This window comes from Haliotis cracherodii, unplaced genomic scaffold (genome assembly GCF_022045235.1).
Source record: "Haliotis cracherodii isolate W230 unplaced genomic scaffold, xgHalCrac1.p SCAF_15, whole genome shotgun sequence".
Classification (NCBI taxonomy): domain Eukaryota; kingdom Metazoa; phylum Mollusca; class Gastropoda; order Lepetellida; family Haliotidae; genus Haliotis; species Haliotis cracherodii.
This window is the reverse complement of record NW_027266270.1, coordinates 34,122,874-34,144,759: the sequence shown is the minus strand read 5'-3', so window position 1 is coordinate 34,144,759 and position 21,886 is coordinate 34,122,874. Positions and strand designations below refer to the sequence as shown.

The 21,886-nt window shown below is 40.1% G+C and overlaps 1 protein-coding gene across 1 annotated transcript in view; it reads left to right on the top strand.

Annotated features, from left to right (window-relative positions):
• Positions 1 to 315: 315 nt before the first annotated feature.
• The window catches only part of LOC139461660 (protocadherin-16-like), a 38,957-nt gene continuing 17,386 nt past the window's right edge, over positions 316 to 21,886 (top strand). Inside the window, exons 1-13 of the mRNA XM_071243119.1 lie at positions 316 to 525; positions 6,115 to 6,124; positions 6,899 to 6,976; positions 8,046 to 8,129; positions 8,635 to 9,057; positions 10,008 to 10,245; positions 13,705 to 13,895; positions 14,747 to 14,980; positions 15,285 to 15,538; positions 17,111 to 17,279; positions 18,873 to 19,284; positions 20,102 to 20,295; positions 21,166 to 21,399. Of these exons, the coding sequence (XP_071099220.1) occupies positions 316 to 525; positions 6,115 to 6,124; positions 6,899 to 6,976; positions 8,046 to 8,129; positions 8,635 to 9,057; positions 10,008 to 10,245; positions 13,705 to 13,895; positions 14,747 to 14,980; positions 15,285 to 15,538; positions 17,111 to 17,279; positions 18,873 to 19,284; positions 20,102 to 20,295; positions 21,166 to 21,399 (2,731 nt within the window). The remainder of the gene's footprint in view (positions 526 to 6,114; positions 6,125 to 6,898; positions 6,977 to 8,045; positions 8,130 to 8,634; positions 9,058 to 10,007; positions 10,246 to 13,704; positions 13,896 to 14,746; positions 14,981 to 15,284; positions 15,539 to 17,110; positions 17,280 to 18,872; positions 19,285 to 20,101; positions 20,296 to 21,165; positions 21,400 to 21,886) is intronic.

Below are 21,886 nucleotides of genomic sequence, written 5' to 3'. Positions count from 1 at the left end.
GAATGGACATTAGAGTGAGTGAGTGAGTGAGTTGGGTTTAACATTATTCCAGTTATATCGCGGCGTGTCAGCTTAATGTGGAAAGAAAGGCCGAAGTGATCAGGTCTCAGACGTTCACCACTTCGGTGAAACCTACGAGCACGGGTATGGTGCTGACAAGCCTAGAAACATAATCGGGGTGAACCGGGATTTGAACCCACAATCATAGGTTTCTGGTGTGTCCAGGGGACGCAACTCTGCACAGCGAATCGCGACGCACGCCTTAGACGACTGGGCCACCCGTGCCCCCGAATGGACATTTGACTGACCAGCGATATGTTGACGAAATATTGCGTCCTGCTGTTGTTCCATTCGCTAGAATTATCGGATGACAATGCCAGATCACATCGCGCCAAGGTGGTCACCAATTATCGTCGAAGAGAAGGCAAACGGACATTGGACTGGTCTGATATGTCCCATGACATGCCCCCAATGTCCCCATCTCTGGGATGTTCTCGGGCAGACGCCAACGTGGCCCAGCTTGGGGTAGCTATTCATTCGAGGAATGGCGGGCAATACCAAGGGCATCCATTCGCAGATTCATCAACAATGTACCATCAAAGTGTTGTGTTGTGATATTGATCTACACACATTTTACAGACATGTATCGTCTTTACACCTTCACTGTTCATCAGATCCCTTTGTTTTGTCGGTAGTATACATGTACATGTACAACCCCACCCCGCCCAAATTGCGATGTTTACTTTGATAATTTTAAGTAGCAAGCTATAACAATAAATGTTTCCAAGCTGTAGCTGTAAGGTTCGTTATAAAGCTAATCTTGAATTCAGATCCACGATCATCAGATCCTGGCACAACAAAGGGATGTCACTCCGTGCTGCGAATGCTACGCCTCAGACATGTGTGAAAGTCGAATACAATCCATGTAAATGCAAAGGGTATAAACACCTGAAAAATAGTTAAGCACGCAAGACATGTTTCAATAATTAATTAAACAAGTTCTGGAATGAAATCGGGTAGACAAATACTTTCTATAAGAACAATCTTCTGACAGTAAGAGATCTCCACCAATGTCAGCAGAATTTATTTTTATTCATTTTTTAATCCCGATATTACAGCACGGCCAGTGATGTGTTCAACCTAAAACAGTATCGAGCTGCAGAGTTAATGCCACGATTTCTGGTAGTTTCTTTCTGGATATAAATGTCACTTTGAGTCTTGAGGTGACATCCATAGTTCCAAGATTCAGTAGCGAGTAAACTATCTGGTACTACTATCAGTAGAATAAGACTGACTGTTTCGTTTTTTAAAGTCTAACATCAAAACGTTACAATACGTTTTTACAGTAAGACCGCGAGGTGTATCTAAAGCCGCTTTGATCATTTGCAAGAAGGTAGAAACATCCAATCATTATTGTTGCATGTCCAATTATTCTTGCATGGTAGGGGGCGCGGGTGGCCCAGTCGTCTAAGGCGCCGCGCTTCACTGTGCACAGTTGCGTCCCTTGGGCACGTCAGAAACTTATGATTGTGGCTTCGAATCCCGGTTCGACCCGATTATGTTTCCAGGTTTGTCAGGTTTGTCAGCGTGGGTTTCACCGAAGTGGTCAACATCGGACACCTGCATCACTTCGGGCTTTCCTCCCGCATTAAGCTGACACGCCGCGATAAAACTGGAATACTGTTAAAAGCGGCGTTAAACCTATCTCATTCACTCACTTTTGCATGGTAAAACATTTGTACATTTTCCTCTTGAAATGTACTTGTACAAGACACGAATGTTAACGTTAAAATAAAGTATATGAATTAAAATTCATATGCTGTATCTTTTGGCATTCATCTCAATATATTTATGAATACTGACAATACCATTGTCACAAGAACTGAATAGGCTATATAATGTGTAATGCTTCTTAATACTATTGTCTACTATGGCTTCGGAAGGGTGACGATAAGACGTTGCCAAATGTGCTAGTCGGCGTCACGAGATCCCCTGACTGTAACAAACAAGCAGCTTTGTTCAGGCCCGATCATCCGATGTGTTATATATAACACTAACTCCGCACTGGTATCTATACCTTACTTATGTTCTGAAGATGGCGGAGATAAAAAATACTGACACGCGTTGTATTGTCTGAGGTGATACAACTAATTATAGAATTAGATACAAATGGTATTTTTAAAATGAACGTGTTCACGTTTTACAAAATAGATCAAAACTTTTACAATGCCTCTACCAAAGACTTATATATTAAGTAGTCGACGATTTTGTATGAAGCGGTAGTCAAACAGTGATGATCCGGGTTAGAATAGGTCTTCAATGCATGCAGGCAGGAGGTGGCTGGAACGGCCTCTACAGGTATCTCATGGAATATTCAAGAAGTGGTCAACCCAGACGCATATCATGAAGATCCGGGTTAGAATAGGTCTTCGCAATCCATGCTTGCCGTAAAAGGCGACTGTGCTTGTCGTAAGAGGCGACTAACGGGATTTGGGTGGTCAGGGTCGCTCACTTGATTGATTCATGTCATCGTATCCCAATTGCGGGGATTGATGCTCATGATGTCAATCACTGGATTGTCTGTCCAGACTCGATTATGTACAGATCGTAATATAGCTGGAATAACAGTACGGGTTAAACAACAAAACAAACAAATCAAACCCAAGAAGCGATTATAGCTGTATATAAAATTTGAAATTTAACAACATATACATAACAGGACTGCGTGAGCCGCGCACAGACAACAAACGCTACTGTGTTCGTCGATGGCCAATATCTTTATTCCAGATGGTATGAAAGTACACCCTGAAACAATCAGTTCTACAATATGACAGTTATGAAACAATATATAGTAAACACAGATATACATTACACTTCATAAACATACTGATACAGTAAGTACATTTGTTGTAAATGCACTGGCTTTGGTAGTGAGATGTATAAACCTCGTTCAGGACACAACCCCAAGTATGTACGAAGATCACCAAGAAACAGGGAGACTGTACATGTAGTAAGTGAATGGGGAGGGTTTGAAGCCGATCTGAGCTCGATGACCAGTTTCTGGGTACATTTTAGTTACATCACTGTGTGTCAGCTTGATGTTGGAGGAATGTCCTAAATGACCCTTGTCTCAGATGTTTTCCATTTTTACCAATCAGGCATTTTAATATAATAATTAGATGTAAAATTATCAAATGAAGATTTGCGGTAATTTAAAAAATCAAAGTCTTTGTGGAAATACATATTGTGCAGAAAGCACGATATAAATCAAATGAGAGTGTAATAAAAGTTTGGAGAAATCAGAGAGTTTGAAACCTGGCGTTTTCTTTTATCTTATTGACTGTGACGTCTTATGTTTTGCATGACAATGAGCACTGTGACGTCACAAGAGTGACGTTTAATGCACACTTTCTATGCCTGTCCTATATACATTAAAGGCATATCCATGTAAAGAAATATGCTCAAGCACATTAAGCGTCATTATCTGTTTAAAGGCTGTTATCAATTTTCCTGAATTAAAATCGACAATTCACCCAAACAATGGATTCAACCCATGCCGCTTCACTCACTTATCTTCGCTAAATCCAAAGAAGTCACTTTGGATTGTGTAGCTGTGTTTTCAATTTAGAGCTAGGGTACTAGCACTAACTTGAATTTGGAACCGAATGCGCAGCTTGAAAACACAGTGCCTTCCTCTCCCACATGGGTCCCCCAGAAAGTAGCAAAAGAGGTATTAGTAGGTTTATCTTAATCATTGTAGCTCACTTGTTCCTTGGCGTTCTTATTTTTGATGATTCATTATGACCTTGGACATTTTCTGTTCGAGGCAAGCCCCCTTCGTGTCCCTAATTAATCAGTGGAAGGGAATTAGCTATTTGGCTGTTATTCGTCGATGTCAGATCTTCGATATACCTAAAGCTATAGTCTATATTTTGTTGTGACTTTGCCAACCCGTGCAGAAAGTCCGAATCATAAGTATAAAGACACAGATCCAGAAGGAGTGCACCATTGGTGCCTATGGGGATACCTACATCTTGCCTAAATGTCTTACCCCAAAATTTTAAAATGTTACCAATGAGGAAGGCGAGTATTTCCTCTGTTGTCTTCTCGGTAAACTTCAGATGACTTCTGTTTTCATTTTTGACAAATTGTCCTGAACCTCTGAAGATAGAACTGTTAATGTATCTGTGGTCTCCACGTTTTCTAACAAAAGGTCCATGGATCAATGCGGGTTTCTCTATAAGTTTGTCATTACGGAAAATAGTGAACATAAAAATTTAAAAAATCAAACCTTTTTGACAGAATGGACTTGTCTCAAATACATTTTGTGAATACATGTACAAGCAAGTCCTTCCTTGATTGTATTAAGGATCATGGTTAATCTTTGTGATAGGGTCATGGTGGTGCATTTCCTGGACCCAAAGAAAAGAAAAGACACGATCCGTATATGTTGAATCCATGCAAGAGGGATTTGTATTATACGTTAACAAAACAGCAGGGTTCTTATATATGCCATACTTCCATGTTATCTTCATGGTGATAGCATAGGCAGTTTGGTCATTGTTTAATGTGCACATGACTCGTTATCTATTCAACGGCATTGGCAGATGTTTGAGTGGATTATGCCAGTGACGTAATGATATCAGTAGGAAATGTTGGCCACAGTTACGGTTGTACAAAGTACAGTGATTTAGGATTATGAACGACAGTTATCTACTTCTTATCAGACCAAGCAGTACATTTGTTTTGTTAACGTAGCAAACTATCTTGCAAAACAAAACAAAACACGTATTGTCATAAAATACTAAAAAACAGTATTGCCATGATCGAATGATGATATTTTACTCACAGCATTTTGTAAGTTTGACAGGTGTTTCTTAATCACCTGGGATCACGGGTGGCCCAGTCGTCTAAGGTGTCGTAATTCGCTGTCCCTGGTGTCGTGGTAAACGTCTGAGACCTGCATCACAGTCTTTTCTCCCAAATTAAGCAGACACGCCATGCTGTGACTACAATAGTGAACAAAGCGGCGTTAAACCCAACTCACTCACTTACTCATTCTTGTTTATTGGTCAGATGTGTCTCACGTATAATCAAATGATAGTTTGATAATGTAGTTTAGTGAGAAAAAAAATAAATATATAGAATCAAATAAGCATGTGTAAAAGCTGAGGGGGTGAAACTGGGTTTTATTTCGCATTACAAAAATTTCGCTTATAGATGAGTGTGTGTGGCGGTTGGCGGTTGTCGTAGCGCACAGATTTCTTTCTGGTGAGAAATGGATGTATTAGACGTGAACAACACATTTTGGCTTATATCCCAGGGGCGGCGGGGTAGCCTTGTGGTTAAAGCGTTCGCTGATCACACGAAGGCCCGGGTTCGATTCCTCATATGGGTTCTGGTAACCTTGCAAGAATTTTGTCACTCGTTTAGCGTTGGGCTTGCACGTGTGTGTGTGAGGTGCTTGTACTATTTCGGACTTGTGCAGGTTAATTGGTAAACCTTCCAGATTCCAAGTTTTAATATAGGTACTCTATTCAGATACATTGTATCGATTCCGAGATGACCAGTCCTTTTTTGTCGCCTTAATGCCGAACGCCAAGCAGAGTAACAACAAGCACCATTATTAACGGCTTTTGGCATGACGCGGCCTGGGGCTCGAACCACGGACCTTCTGCTCTCCCAAACACTATTTATCTACCACAAAAGGGAGGCGGTTCCAATTTATGATATACATCCAACTGAATGTACATTGAATTTCGCACTTAGCCAAGCTGGTATGTGCGTGCCCTCAGCCACTACGCACAAAGGCGCTGCTGATATAACCAATGTTAATCTACATATCCCGATAACGAGAAGCATGTGAATGTTCCCATTCATCGATGCAGAACATCGATCGGACCGACATGGCTCGCACAAAGATGCATAAAGCTCGTCCTCAGATTGCCATCACAGAAATGTCACGAGGACTAGCTACGTATACATGTGTACCTCCTGGTATCGTGTCCATTGCCCTTAACATGAGAGAATGATCATGTGTTGGTACACTCGATACCATCGGTGAACATGGGGTCCGCTGTTTCTACTTACAATTTTAAAGTGTTCTGTTTGCAGCCTTCGAAGGGTGAGACCCGTTAAAAGTGGACGGCAGGGAAAGCTGCAAACTACATCAAGGTAGGACATTAATCAACAAGATAAGAATCTCTTTCTTTGGTTTCATACGACTCTTGCTCAAAAGTTGTTTGATTAGAGTTACAACGTTCAAGGTTTCAGTAAAGCTTTCAAAATGTGGGGGACATTTCCAAATTTGACGCATCTGTGACAAAAAGTATGTCCGATGCAATTTGTGACTTGTACGATATGTTTCCCAATCTCATTAAAATCAAATCTTAGTTCTCGCTGTCGCTAAACAAAGATATGAGGACATCCCATTAAGGGTCACGTCAGAACGACCTTTCATCCAACCAATCAGAGCTTCGCTTACCAGATCATGAAAGTGACAGTCGGAATGTGTTTTCTAATCATGCACCCACGAAATATTTAACACTGGGTATTCCGAACGACAGTTACGGGTTTTATGATTATATCCATACAATCTAGGCCATCTATAAGCCATTCCAGAATATTCTTATCACTTTTAATTTTTTAAATCGAGAATACTTCAAAATATGTTTCGAAGCGTAGTCGCCAGATTGAAACTAGTGTCGTAAAGCTCAAAAAAGCTGCCTTCTGACTGGCAAATGTCGATTTCTTGTCGGTCATGTCATTGGTCGGTCAAAATTCGCGAAAGGTCGTTCTGACGTGACCCATAATGGGGTGTCCTCAGATCTTTGTTTAGCGGTAGCGAAAACTAAGATATGATTTTAAAGAGATTGATATGTTTCCGTGTCTGTTTCAGGTGAACACTTAACTTGGGGACACATCAAGTGTGTGAGAAGTAATATATTCCGCTGCGCACCATCCTCCATCGTGCAGGGTATGACATTTCAGTTCAGTTCAGTGAAGAAATAAGTGACGAATGGGAGTTGTTTATCGTACAACAAAACACTCCAGGGAGAATAAACCACGAGTGACGCAGTCTTGTCTCCTAATACCGATTTTTATATCTCGCCCACTTTTGGATGCAATCCTTCATCAACTGCGCTTATTTGCGAAGCCCAGCTACATTAATGGGGTGCAACTTACTAGACACTTCCCTCTCAAAAATAACGTCGTCAAATGAATGACGTCATTAAGTTGCGTGTGCATATCTGGATCTCCAGAAATGACTATCGTGAAATAAACCACGCTTGATTTATCGCGTAATTTCATGATAACAGGGCACCATCGCAATCTTTTCAATCAGGAAATTCCCACGTATTTCTCTCGCTGATGGTATATTGTGATTGGGGGGTTATTTTAGCATCGCGTATTTCGAATCGCAAAAAGGAAGCCATTGCTGCTAATGGGCTAGAACATTAAATTTTATAAGAATAGAATGGAGAAATAAACCCTGGATAATCGAGAGTGTCCGCACGATTGATATAATGAGTGTGAGTGAGTATGGTTTAACGCCGCTTTTAGCAATATTCCAGCAATATCACGGCGGGGGACACCAGAAATGGGCTTCACACATTGTAACCATGTCGGGATTCGAACCCGGGTCTTCGGTGCGACGAGCGAACGCTTTAACCACTAGGCTACCCGACCGCCCCCTTATATAATGAACTCCTTACAGGTAGTGTATAAGGATAGGATTAAATCATGGCAGTATTATAGCACTTTTACTGAATTAAGGAATCCTTTGAAATGTATGAAGATATAGGTTTTACTATGTACATAGTGTCTTCATTTACGTTGGTGTCAAATGAAACGAAATGATTGATTATAAAACAAGGACTTTCTGGAGGGGGTGGGTCGTGCTCGGAATTACTCGGTAATTATCCTCTGCATGCTATTGATGAAATGTGACTTTACAAATGAGAATAATTACTTTAAGAGACTAAACTGGTTTGTGTTTCTGATGTTGTCTTTGTTAGACTAACTCGGACGTTATGCTGTTGCAGAGACTGTCTGCAGACCAAAACAACCCGCAATGGGTCTCAGTGATATCCTGACCTGGCTGATACTCCTACCCGTAGTATTTGCTGGTAAGACCCTTATGAACGTGTATGTCAATAATAAAAAAAACGATACTGACTAGACGGTAGTAAGTAAATATAAAACGTCAACGCCAGAGAAGAACCAGTCTCGATAATCCACCGAAACAGTATCCATTAATAGGCAAAATATCTGTGAAAATTAAGTATCACTGAAAATAACAGATCACACCAGGTTTTCTCGAAAAGTAGCTCTGTCATATGACAAATCGAAAAACATTTCAAGAATATACAGAAACAGATAACTGTAAATTCCAAGAGATATTCGTGAATAGGATGAAGACGTACCACACTCACAACACAACTTGGCCAAGAAAGATATATTCGACCATAATTGATGACGACATATTGAGAGTATGCTAAGGAATGTGGTTAAATGGTGTGTTTTTAGAGATATGCACGGAGTTCCCAGTCCTGTGGCGGCGTTAATATCCACTAAGTAGAAGTGTCATAGGCAATAAAGTTATCAGCAATATTATTTTCATCTTCATAACAGGTAAATGGACGTATATGGATGTGGAATATGACTACTTGGAGGCATACAACAAAGGCCTTGGTCCCATCGACAAGTCGTACATCAGAGGAGAAGTGAAGGCTTGTGAAAGTCTGGAGGTTTATCTCAATGAGGATTCTGACAAAAACAACTATGTCCTCTACCAGATTTACTACTCCTATTCCTACACAGCCATGTTGGATGGAAGTTCCTATGCCACGTGGGACTATGGCACGCTTTTGGACTGCAATACCTGGAAACCCTTTTGGTTTTCGTGGGAAGGGAATGTCCATAGCATGGGGTTTGGTCTGGAGCCAGGGGTTGATACCTTTCTGACGTATGACCTTGGGAGGACGTTCTCCATCAACATGGTGCAACTGGCCACAGGACAGGATTATGTGACTGGGGAATGGAGATGGCTGACCGGTAAGTAATGCCATCAATTTAGCCTCCTCTTCTCCTGGGGGACACGGTGGCCGAGTCGCCAGTACTCTGATTGGGAATGGAGATGGCTGACCGGTATGTTTATTGTTTTTTTATGTATAACCTTAATTCATTAAATTTTGTTCGACCACCCATTCATCTACCAATCTTCTTACATGCCAAACATGACCATTGATACATGTCCGAGGAACTTCAGAGAACAGCTTTTAGCAAGTCCCTGACACACAGCTGTGTATGCTCGATGGTATGTTTGTAGACCTAGAATCGTGTAACCATGGTTTACAAAATGTTGATTTCGTATAATTTTGACCGGTAAGTAATGCCATCAATTTAGCCTCTTCTACTCCTCGGGGACACCGGTGGCCGAGTCGCCCATTCGCCAAAGTTGTTGCAATTACCTATGCAGCGCTGCGTCTCTTAGGTCTGCAAGAAACCTATGATGATTGTTCGAATTTCAGATTCGCCCTGATTATGTGTATAGCATATTCATCATCATTGTCGTGATAGTGGTTTTCACCAAGGTGGTAAATGTCTGAGACGTTAATCACCTCGAGCTTTCGTCTAACATGAAGCTCACGCCGCGGTATCACTAAACCACTGCCCAAAGCGACCATACATTTATTCACGCACTCGCTCCTCAGCCCCTCTTTCTGTCTCTGTGTTACAATAGCCACCGTTCTGTCACTATATCCACTAAGTAATTTAGATCATGTACAACGATTCCTGTAGTCTCCACGAGAAGCGGAAATATTGATTTGGATGGGCAGTGATCCATTTGGTAGACATATGATGCACCCCACATTGTCTTCGCTTGATGGGACCTCTAATCATTGATTGTTGATAGTCAAATTAGTGACAAATATATCACAACGTGCGACGTAAAACAACATTCACTCCGGTTTCCGATAGAATACTATTTTGTGTGGTTCCAGACGAACCTCCCCTGTTCAACACACCTGCACCTGGCGGATATCAGATCCTCGAGATACCTGAGAATACCGCCCAATACACAGCAGTCTACAACCCCGTAGCAACAGATCCAGAGGGAGATACAGTTACCCTGTCCTCTGCAGGCGACAATATAAACATGTTTGAGATTTATAGTGGATATGTGTACACAATGCAGCCCTTGGACTACGAAACAGAAAACTTCTATGTCGTCACATTTCAGTACGTAAGACAGTTGTATACGCATAGTCATTTTAAAGGCATTATAAATACCTTTTCTAAACATTTTTATTGTGCTGAACTGCAGCCGAAGATTGGACTCCTGCAGGATTGATTTCCTGCAGATTCTTATTTTGTATGTCTGAAATGTATGTCGTGCATCTACTTTTTGTTCTTATTAATGCTCATTTTGTCCTTGCATTCCTTTAAATTACCCATGTCTCCTTAATGATCGTTATAACCCTTCTATATTATCCTTATGTCCTCCTCTCTGTGCCTTGTGTACTTTGTCATGGTCTTTGTCTTTCTTTATGTTCCTTGTCCTTCTTTATTATCCCTGTTCTCTTTTACGGTCCCTAGGATCCTTATGTCCTTCTATATTATCCTTATGTCCTTCTTTATTATCTCTGTCCTCCTCTGTGCTCCCTGTCTCCTTTATGCTCCTTATGTCCCCCTTTATTTTCCTCATCCTCTTTTAGGATTCTTAAGCCTTTTATGATGCTTATCCTGCTTTATAATCTTTATGTCCACCTTCATGTTCGTTAAGTCCTCCGTTATGCATTGTTTATAGTGCTAGCCTCCTGAGATACCATACCGCAGTTTAACATGGATATCCCATATTGTACTGAGCCATCCGAGCCGACCAATCCTTGTTTTATACATGCAGAACGCCAGGGAGGGTAACAAACATTATTATCTGTAAACGTCTTCAGGTATGTCGCGGCCAGGGATCGAGCCACCGACCTTCCGCTCATCGGGCAGACGCTCTATCCACCAGACCACGGAGGCGGTCACATTGGAGTACGATCATACTCGTTCAATCACTCACACACTCACTATGAAGTCAGGGATACAATAAAACATCATAGTGCACACAGGAAACATCAGCTGCTCTGTCTACATATTCTAAGACCGCTTTTTGTTTCAAGTTACAAGTGTACATGTATGAACATAAGAAGAATAACTGTAAAAGTATCTCGGGAGTTACCTCCCATTCCATTCCTTGCATTTTGCGAAAATAGCCCCAAACGTATCCACATAGCTTTCTGTATCTAAAAATAAGAATGATCCCTTTGAAATGTCCTCTATTTACGCTCTGTATGTCCACCTTTATGATCCTTGTCCCCCTTTATGATACTTATGTCTTCATTTAGGATCTGTATGTCCTTCTTTATGATCCTCATGCCCTTCTTCATACTCCTCATGTCCTCCTTTATGCTCTTCATGTCCTCCTTTACGCTTCTTACCTTCTCATTTTTTATCCATATGTCCTCCTTAATGATCCTTGTCCTCCTTAATTATCCTTGTCCCTTTTTATGATCTTTATGTCCTTCTTAATTATCCTCATTCTCTTTAAGGATTCCTAAGTCTTTTAAAATGTTTGTCCTCCTGCATAACCTTTACGTCCACCTTAATGTTGATTGTCCGCTGATTGTGATCCTTATGTTATCTTTTACGCTCCTTATGTCCACCTTCATGATCATTGTTCCCCTTTATGATTCTTATGACCTTCTTTATGTTCATGGTCCTCATAATTTCCTAATCAGTATGTCCTCCTTTATGATGCTTTATGCTCTTTGTGTCCATATTTATGATCTTTATGACTCTTTATAATCCTCATACCCACCTTTATGATCCTTGTCACCCTTTATTATCCTTATATCCACCTTTATGATCCTTGTCACTCTTTATAATCCTGTTATCCAACTTTATGATCCTTATCACTCTTTATAATCCTTTTATCCACCTTTATGATCCTAATCACTCTTTATAATCTTTAAATCCACCTTTATGATACTTGTCACCCTTTATAATCTTTATATCCACCTTTATAATCCTTGTCACCCTTTGTAATCTTTATATCCACCTTTATAATCCTTGTCAACCTTTATAATCCTTATATCCACCTTTATTATCCTTATCACTCTTTATAATCTTTATAGCCACCTTTATGATCCTTGTCACTCTTTATAATCTTTATATCCACCTTTATGATTCTTGTCACTCTTTATAATCCTTATATCCACCTTTATAATCCTTGTCACTTTTAATAATCTTTATACCCACCTTTATGATCCTTGTCACCCTTTATTATCCTTATATCCGCCTTTATGATCCTTGTCACTCTTTATAATCCTGTTATCCACATTTATGATCCTTATCACTCTTTATAATCCTTTTATCCACCTTTATGATCCTAATCACTCTTTATAATCTTTATATCCACCTTTATGATACTTGTCACCCTTTATAATCTTTATATCCACCTTTATAATCCTTGTCACCCTTTGTAATCTTTATATCCACCTTTATAATCCTTGTCAACCTTTATAATCCTTATATCCATCTTTATGATCCTTGTCACTCTTTATAATCTTTATATCCACCTTTATGATTCTTGTCACTCTTTATAATCCTTATATTCACCGTTATGATCCTTGTCACTCTTTATAATCCTTATATCCACCTTTATGATTCTTGGCACCCTTTATTATCCTTATATCCACCTTTATTATCCTTATCACTCTTTATAATCCTTATATCCACCTTTATGATCCTTGTCACCCTTTATAATCCTTATATCCACCTTTATGATCTTTGTCACTCTTTATAATCCTTATATCCACCTTTATGATCCTTGTCACTCTTTATAATCTTTATATCCACCTTTATGATCCTTGTCACTTTTTATAATCCTTATATCCACCTTTATGATCCTTGTCACTCTTTATAATCCTTATATCCACCTTTATGCTCTTTATTCCCTGTTAAATGATACTTGTCCTCCGTTATTATGTCTTCTTTAATGATCCTTGTCCCCTTTTATGCTCCTTATTTCCTCCTTAATTGTCCTTGTCCTCGATTATGATCATTGTCCACATACATGTACCTTTCTTTATGATCCTTATGTCCTCCTTTATTATCATTATATCCTCCTTTATGGTACTTATTTCCTCCAATGATATCCTATTTCCGTATAACGACGAGTTTTTGAGGTGTAAATGTACCTGTTTTCGTATGTCGGCGACAAAATTCAGTTCGGATTCTCACATTAGATAAAATTATATGAGTTTCCTAATTGATGGGATTTAACGGCGCGTTCAAGATTATTGCACTTATATAGTGACATGCATGCGCGCGCGTGCGTGTATGTGCAAGCCGAGACAAATGCATGTTTTATAATGCTAGGCCTCTGAGATACCATGCCGCAGTTTAACATGGACACCCCACTCAGACACATTATAATGACTCCGAGCCGACAAAGGAACCATCAGCTGCTCTGTCCTCATATTCTAAAACCGCTGTTTGTGCTTAAGTTTCAAGTGTACATGTATGAACAGAGGACATAATAACTGTCAAATTATCTCGGCGGGGTTACCTCCCATTCCATTCCTTGCATTTTGAGAAGTCAGCAGAACGCCTGTTGAAATGTATTATTATATTGTGTTTCATTGTTACTAGAGCTGATGATGGAAGGAACAAGGAAAAGACGTCCATGATCTTCAAGGTGACAAACGTCATTGACGTCGCTCCAGTAGTTACCATTCATGCAATCTCCATCCCAGAAGAGTTACCCGTAGGGACAGACATCGGCAAAGCCTTCTCGTTCACAGACAACGAGGAGGATGATTCGTGGACCTTGTCCTTTTCTGGTAAGTGCAGATCTAACAATTAATGGTTTGTCATCATCATGCCTAAATGTCAATGTATTGTTTTTTTAACAATCAAGACAATTAAAAATAAGGATCGAATGTCAAGACTTTTAAATAGATTGCCAACCTAAATTGTAAAGTCAAAACATTTTTTTTGTTATTTCAATATTGGAATCGTTTGTAGATAGTTTGATAATATTGAGATTATCTTAATCATAAATTAGTCATAATGCGACAAATCAACGAACTAAATTGTACCCAAAGCGTTACATTATTATCTCGGTCAATAGAATATCAGTGTACACTCGACTTTCATTCTCACCACTGTGAGGCCCTAGAAGGTTAACATTCACAAGCTATTCTAATCATACCGGGTATATATTGTTGAGTGATCAGCGGCACATTGCGTACAAAGTGACTTGCCCGACACCACATGTGATGCACGTTCAAGTTCAAGAGGTTTTATTGTACTTTAGGCCTCCGGCCCATATGCAAAACACGAGTACAAGAGATAATAGCCGTGAGAACAACACAGCTGAAGGGATGTGCTGTATACAATACATATGTGGAGACAATGTTACAAAGTGGGTGTACACAATTACTTTACAAAGTGACTTTACAATACTACAAGATTCTTGCGCCGAAAAAGTGCATGCTGAACAAAAAGTGCTAACCTCAGAATTGTGCATGTGCTTCAGTGTGGGTAAAGACCGAAGGCCTAGAAGTTCCCGGGAGTCACGCTTCAGTCCGTATAAGATACAATAGGATGTTCACGACTGTCATAATATCAATATCATGTAAGAAGATTTCTTTCGCTGTCAAAGATTAAAACAATGACCTCTACCTTCCAGGAACAAATGCAGAATATCTGAGTGTGGATAGTGCGTCCGTTGTCACAATGAAGCAGGTTCTTGACATCGACACGACGTCTGTTGACTTCAGCGGCCTCAACATAGTGGTGATGGACTCTGCCTCCAACTATGACACCAAAGTTTTAGACATCACCATCATCGACATCAACGACAACGCACCGACGTTCACATCTGATTACTATACCGCTGTGGTTGACGATGACACTGGTTCAGGTGAGTGGTTAGACAAACAGGTTACTGGGGAAATGATTTCACTGATTGGTGTATTTCATCATTAATTAGGCACTTCTGAAAAGTCAGACTTCTTCATTTCAACGAGTCAAAGTGTGCCGCACAAACGATTAAAATTGTGTTATCGATAAAGCCATGAAGATATCACTGTTAAAGTTTAAGGTTTTCGAGATTTAGTAGCCCTCTTCACAGTTTATTCTCCGAGCCGACCCATTATTTTGGTATGGCGTGGAAGTCTCCATTGTGTTATTAAGAAATGTTTATAGATGGTTATTCTAATTTCCAGGTCAAACAGTCGTCAATGTGGCTGTCGACGATGCCGACATCTCCAACGCTGGTCTGACAACATCAATCCTATCCCAGAATGGAGCTACGTCTGGTTTTGACTTCACCATGAGTGGCAACGACATCAACACTTCCAACGCCATGGACTACGAAGCTCTGGAAGATGTAAACTTCCAGTATGTCCTGGTGCTGTTGGTAGTGGACAGTCCTTCAATAGGTGACCCCCTCACTGGAACTGCCGTCGTCCGCATCACGGTGAGGAATAGCACCATTGTCTACAGTATGCTATATATGTATTTCAAGGAGTGAGTAATGTGTTTTAACACCGCTTTCAACAGTTTTAGTTATATCACAGAGTGTGACGGGAAAGCCCGTAGTGATAAAGGTATTAGATGTTTACTAGCTTGGGGAAGCCACGAGTACTGATATGGTACTGAAATACCTAGAAACATAATCAGGGTGAACCATGATATCAGGTTTCTGGCACGCCTAAGGGACGCAACTCTGCTAAGCGTATCGCGGCATCTTAGACGTGTGTGTTAACCGTGTCTCCAGTTTGGATTTCAACTTTTACATGCTATTTAGAAACTTATAAAACTGGCTTCAGGTTTAAGTAAGTACTAGTTAAATTTTCCTCTCTATTATGACCTGTCTTGTCCCTGTAACAGATTAACAACGCCTGGTACATCGATATACACACTTTAAATAAACAAGCCGACATTAAAAAAAACAGATGTCTGATAATCGTTCCTTATCACGTTTATTGGTTATAATACATAACTCGAGAAAATCAAGAGTATTTTGAGTATTCCTGTTCTGTACAAATTTTTACTTTGGGCATCACTTTCTTTCGTAATAATGAATTGATAATTGAAGTCGACAACAAGTATATGTTCATTATGTTCAGGGATAGTTGTATAAAGGTTGGAAAAATCAAAAGTGTTTCAGCTTATTTGTTTTGTCCTGGTCTGAGATTGTATAAGTTAATGAAGTAAAATTTCTTTGACCAATATGTGATTACCTTTCACATAATCTGTGACAGTATTAGTTAGGTCTTTATTGTGAGAATGATTGTCCGTAGTTTCGACAAGGCTTTAGTGGTACATTTGCTGCTCACTACAATAGATCTATCTTTATAGAGATTCTTATAAATCAGTATTTTCTGCATGAAAAACTGGAATGGATTTATTCTAAGATGTTATAGAAATTCTACGTGTACGTAAAAATAATTCATGATTGTCACACATTTGCTTTGGACTGGGCATGTTGGATCAGCAGATATCTCATCAATGCCAAGTTTCTTGTATAGACAGTTCATATAATGTTGTTGCTGGTAAAGCTGATATTGTTTGACGCGTTGGTAGTTGAACAATGAAACATATTTGACACAATTCTGCAAGATTTATAACAACTGGAACTTGTGAACTGAGTTCTATGTCCTGCCATGAAATATGAACTCCTTAACTTCTTTTGAGTAGTACAGCTTGGTAAAAGCACTTTACATATACTAATATACATGTAGGTTAGCACAAGGACGTTTTCTGTATTTGTCTGTTCATTTTTACTAAACAACTGGCCGAAGAAGAGTGAGCGAGTGAGGTTTTACGCATTATTCCAGCAACATGACGGCATTCGGCGTGACGAGCGGACACTTTAGCCACAATGCTAACCCACCACCCCTCTCACAATTAGAATATATACATATATAAGTAAGTAAGTAAGTAAGTATATATATATTCTAATTGTGTGAGGGGCGATGGGGTAGCCTTGTGGCTAAAGTGCTCGCTCGTCATATATATATATAATGACAATGTTTCTGTTCATCAGATCAATCCAGTAAATGACAACTCCCCGGCCTGGAGCGGCACAGGGTCTTATTCCGCCACAGTCCCAGAGGACACCGCCGTGACCACGGTCCTCACAACACTGCAAGCCTCCGACAGCGACCTGGGGCCGGACGGAGAAGTGACTTACGCGATAACAGGCGTTGCACCGTGTAAGATTGGCGTGTTGTGCACTTCAGGTTTCAAACGAATTTTGTGTTACTGTATACATGTATATATGTGCGTGTGCGTGTAATTTAATCCATAATGAACCCGGCAAAACTGATCTCAGGTGTATGAAATCTTTTGTTGTTGTTTGACACCACACTCAGCAATATTCCAGCTATATGACGAGACCAGACAATCCAGTGATTGACATCATGAGCATCGATCCACGCAATTGGGATACAATGATATACACAAACCAAATCAGCGAGCCTGACCACCCGATCCTGTTTGTCGCCTTTTACGGCAAGCATGGGTTGCTGAAGACCAAGTCTAACCCGGAATCTTCACAAGTCTATAAGAAAACAAAGAAGTTTGGTTATGCACTCTTTTGTGTTTCTGGTGAAGATTAAAAATAACAACAAGGCGTGTTTAATGCTTGATATTTGTATAAAACTGTTCAACTCCAAGGTAAGCCAACTGCTCAGAATTGCTACTTGGTTGCTGTTTGCTTAACGTTCTGGTTTACTGTGCAAGTATATTTGAACCAGAACCAGTTGCCCTGTTTTGTTATCCACTTTTCAAATCTTTTCGAAGTTTCAAAACTACTAACGATCTGTTGTTTTCTTTCATATCTAACGATCCTCATTAATAATTTAATATAATAATTTACATTTTACATGACTGGTGAGAATACAAAACGGTTCTTTGGTAACGTAATAACTATACATCATCATAATTTAGTGAGTAAGTTGGGTTTAACGCCGCTTTTAACAGTATTCCAGTTACATCACGGCGTGTCAGCTTGATGTGGGAGGAAAGCACGAAGTCATGCAGGTCTCAGACGTTTACCACTTCCGTGAAACACACGAGCACGGATATGGTGCTGACAAACCTAGAAACATAATCGGGGCGAACCAGGATTCGAACCAACAATCATAGGTTTCTGGCGTGCCCAAGGGACGCAACTCCTTATTTATGGTATCATCGGCTAATGTATACACAAGCAGAAGTGTAGTCCATGTGCGTGTAATATCTCATATTTGGTGATGTACGTAAATGATTGTAAGTTAATAGAGTGTAAATAAAATAATAAAAACGTTTCCATTTTCATAAGAACTTTAATAGAGTTCACTGTACGCTTCCGAAAGTACCTGAACCATGTGTTTATGAATCACCTAAGTCTATCAAATAGTGATTTTTGTAAAGAATGTATATAATGTCATAAACAAAAATTTAGCAGGATATAAATATAAGAAATAAGGGAGCGATACATTTTATATTCAGGGGATGGGTGGGCTTGGGATTTTGTGAATAATGTTTCAGAAAAAAATGCAAAAAAATAATTTGTCCTCGGATTTTTACCACAAATATTTTTTTACATGCTGGTGGTTTCAATAAAACTACGTTGTCAATTAATTGTTTGGCGTATTTTGAAGCCGTGATCCAGAACATATCATCTCTCTAACAAAATCCCACCCTACCCCCAGACATCTTAATTGTTGGTCCGAAATCAAATAATGTATTCAATTTTCTGAAATTGATTTGAAGGGATAAAAAAATAATAAGATTGAGTTTTCATTTTCTTTTGTTAAAAACAGCTTCGGGAACAGGTCTTTTTACGGTCGATTCAACAACTGGTGACGTGAAAGTTGGGGGAGTGCTTGACGCGGACGTCGGCACCGGCGGGGTGAGCAGCTTCTCCATCAGTGTCAGGGCCTGGGACAAGGGAGCCAGTCCAAAATACGTCGACGGTAGCGTCAGTGTGACGCTGACGGGGGCCAACGACAATGCTCCCCATTTCGACAACACCGTCATCCAAGCATCCCTGCCCGAGGACAGTACCTTGAACTCCGTCGTCACGCAGATCATCGTCAACGACCACGACGGCGACTCCGTCACACTTTCTATAGACAGTGGCGGGGACGGTCATTTCACGATAGATGGGGATGCCTTGAAGTTAACATCGGCCGTCGACTATGAGACCAAGGACACGCACCTGCTCGTAATAAAGTAATGCGAATTTAATTTCCCAATCTTAGTATCGATTTTGTCATCTCATATGTGTATTGTGAATGATCAGTTGAATTTTAGAAAACAACCAAGAGTGCATGAATGAAGTTGAAGCATCAATGAGCAGTTTTTCAGATAAATGAAAAAATGCCAGCTTTATGTTGGACTGGTGGGGGATTTTGGCCCCTTTAAGTAATATTCAAGCAAAGCCACGACGGTGATCACCAGAAACGGGCTTTGTATCCATATGGGGAATGGAATCTGAACTTCGGCTTGACGAGCGAACGCTTTAACCACAAGGCTACCCTACCATCCTGCTTATGTTGAAATGATGCGGGTCTCTGACGTATCTCTCAACCTTTATGAAACCAAGAGCACCTTACGGTGCTCAGAAGCCGTAAATCACAATGTCGGTGGGCCCCAAGTGATCCTGTATCTAGAAAAGTATACATTTATATTTGATATATACTACTCACAAAAAGTTAATCCGTCATGACATAAGGTAAACAATAAAATTTAGTTCTTAGGAAGAATCGGATGTTCTTTGATATGTTTTGAGCAGTGTATTATCGTTTCAGCTTAAGATTCCAAATATTCATTCCATTCCAAATTAGAAATCCTGCTTGACTTTTGTAAGTACTGTTAAATTGCAATTGCCATGTTATCTGCACTATACACTATCACCTGAATAATTAACGTGATTGTCACTTCCGGGTCCCCGATAACATAAAGATAATATAACAGCCTCTATCTCTACCCTCACCCTCCCTATTGGATGAAGAGTGACATCCTTTAGAGTATTATTCTCGTGTCTCAGGGCTGCAGATGGAGCACATGAAAGCTATGCATCGGTTGAGGTCAACGTTGTGGATGTCGTGGACGAGCCTCCGGTCATCTCCGTTGTGTCCAGCAGCACCATGGCAGAGGAACAGGCTGTGCGGTCAGCCGTGCATGGAGGATATGTCGTCACGGACCCCGACCAAGGAGACACGCTCTCATATGCTCTGAGTGGTAAGCCTTAATGTAGGATATAGTAGCTGAATTGTTGGTGCGTTGACTCGTCACGCCGAGGATCTGGGTTCTATTCTCACATGGTTGAAATGAGGATCGGATGGCCATCGTGTGCGGAGCGTTGTTCATGCTACGAGTCATTTGTTTGTCTGGCCCTGACATAATTATGTAAAGACAGCGCTGATAGCTTTCATATTGCTGAATGTTGCGTAAAACAACATTCATACACTTGTAGATATCGCTGAATGCAACCAATGTGAAATGATTTTTACAAAGGAGCGATAGAAATTATACATCCATGTTTCATGGTGACCAATAAGGAAACATACAAGAAATGGTTATTCGATGGTTGTGTATTCGATGCGGGTACCATAGGCGATAAAACATGCATCATACCAATGAGTATCTCGCAACAGTTCAGGGGCGATCGGGTAGCGATTACCGACATGGATACAATGTGTGGAGCCCATTTCTGGTGTCTCCCGATGTGTTATTGCTGGTATTTTGCTAAAAGCGGCGTAAAACCATACTCACTCACAACAGGTCAACCTTGTAACGTATTGATAATGTTTGTAATATGTTGGTCAAATCCAATTTTCAAGTGCATATTTTTTCTATCACCGGCAGTTTATGTGCGTCAGCAAAGGCTGTGTAATTACGATACTGACAACATTTAATTACCAACAATGGACACAGTAATCAGACATCATAGCTACATTGTATCTACAGTGAGAGAAAAACGTGAAAATAATGCATATGACTATGTTTTTAATGTCTTATCTTTCTATTTGTTTAATCTTTCATGCACATTATACGAATGGTAACGTATTAATATATCACCTGAATATTTCCTGAGGTTATATTTTGCAGGGACCCATGCCTCGTACATCAGTATAGACTCTGGTACTGGTGAACTAACAGTTTCCAAGAACATTGACCTGGAGAGTGGACTGACTCAACTTGACCTGGCTGTGACAGTCACTGATTTATCAGGACTCTCGGCAACACAAGCCTTCTCCATCACAGTTGAGGACATCAACGACCTGCCTCCAGTCTTCGGCACCTCCCTATATTCGGTTGAAATTACAGAAAATACGGCAGGAGGTATCGTAGGTTCTTCAGTCATGTTGTAGAGGATGAAAACCGACTCTGACGTCTTAACTGAAAATGTAAGCCCAGGGATTCTGGAAATAGGGAATGGCCTAATGCTTACATTCTCAGTAACGACAGAAGACGTTTTTTTTATCCAACTTATAAAACGAAAGAAAAATCTGAAAGGTTTATTAACAATGGTATGTTTCCAACACCCTTTCCATTAACCTTTGGAAACGGATGTAAAATATCCCTGGATGTACTTTGGGGGGAAATACATTCTTAAAAGCATTGCGTTTTATAAGCGCCTCTGTATCCTGATGTACAGACACACAATGGAAATGCATAATTTTTCAAACATCAGACATGTTGTGTATTGTGCTCAAGTCCATCTCAAAACACATCAAATGAGATTCGCAAGGGAACATTGTTGCGTTTAATTACCTCATGCCAAAATATCCAGAACAATCTTTTCTTGATTTTGTGGCCTTTTAGTCAA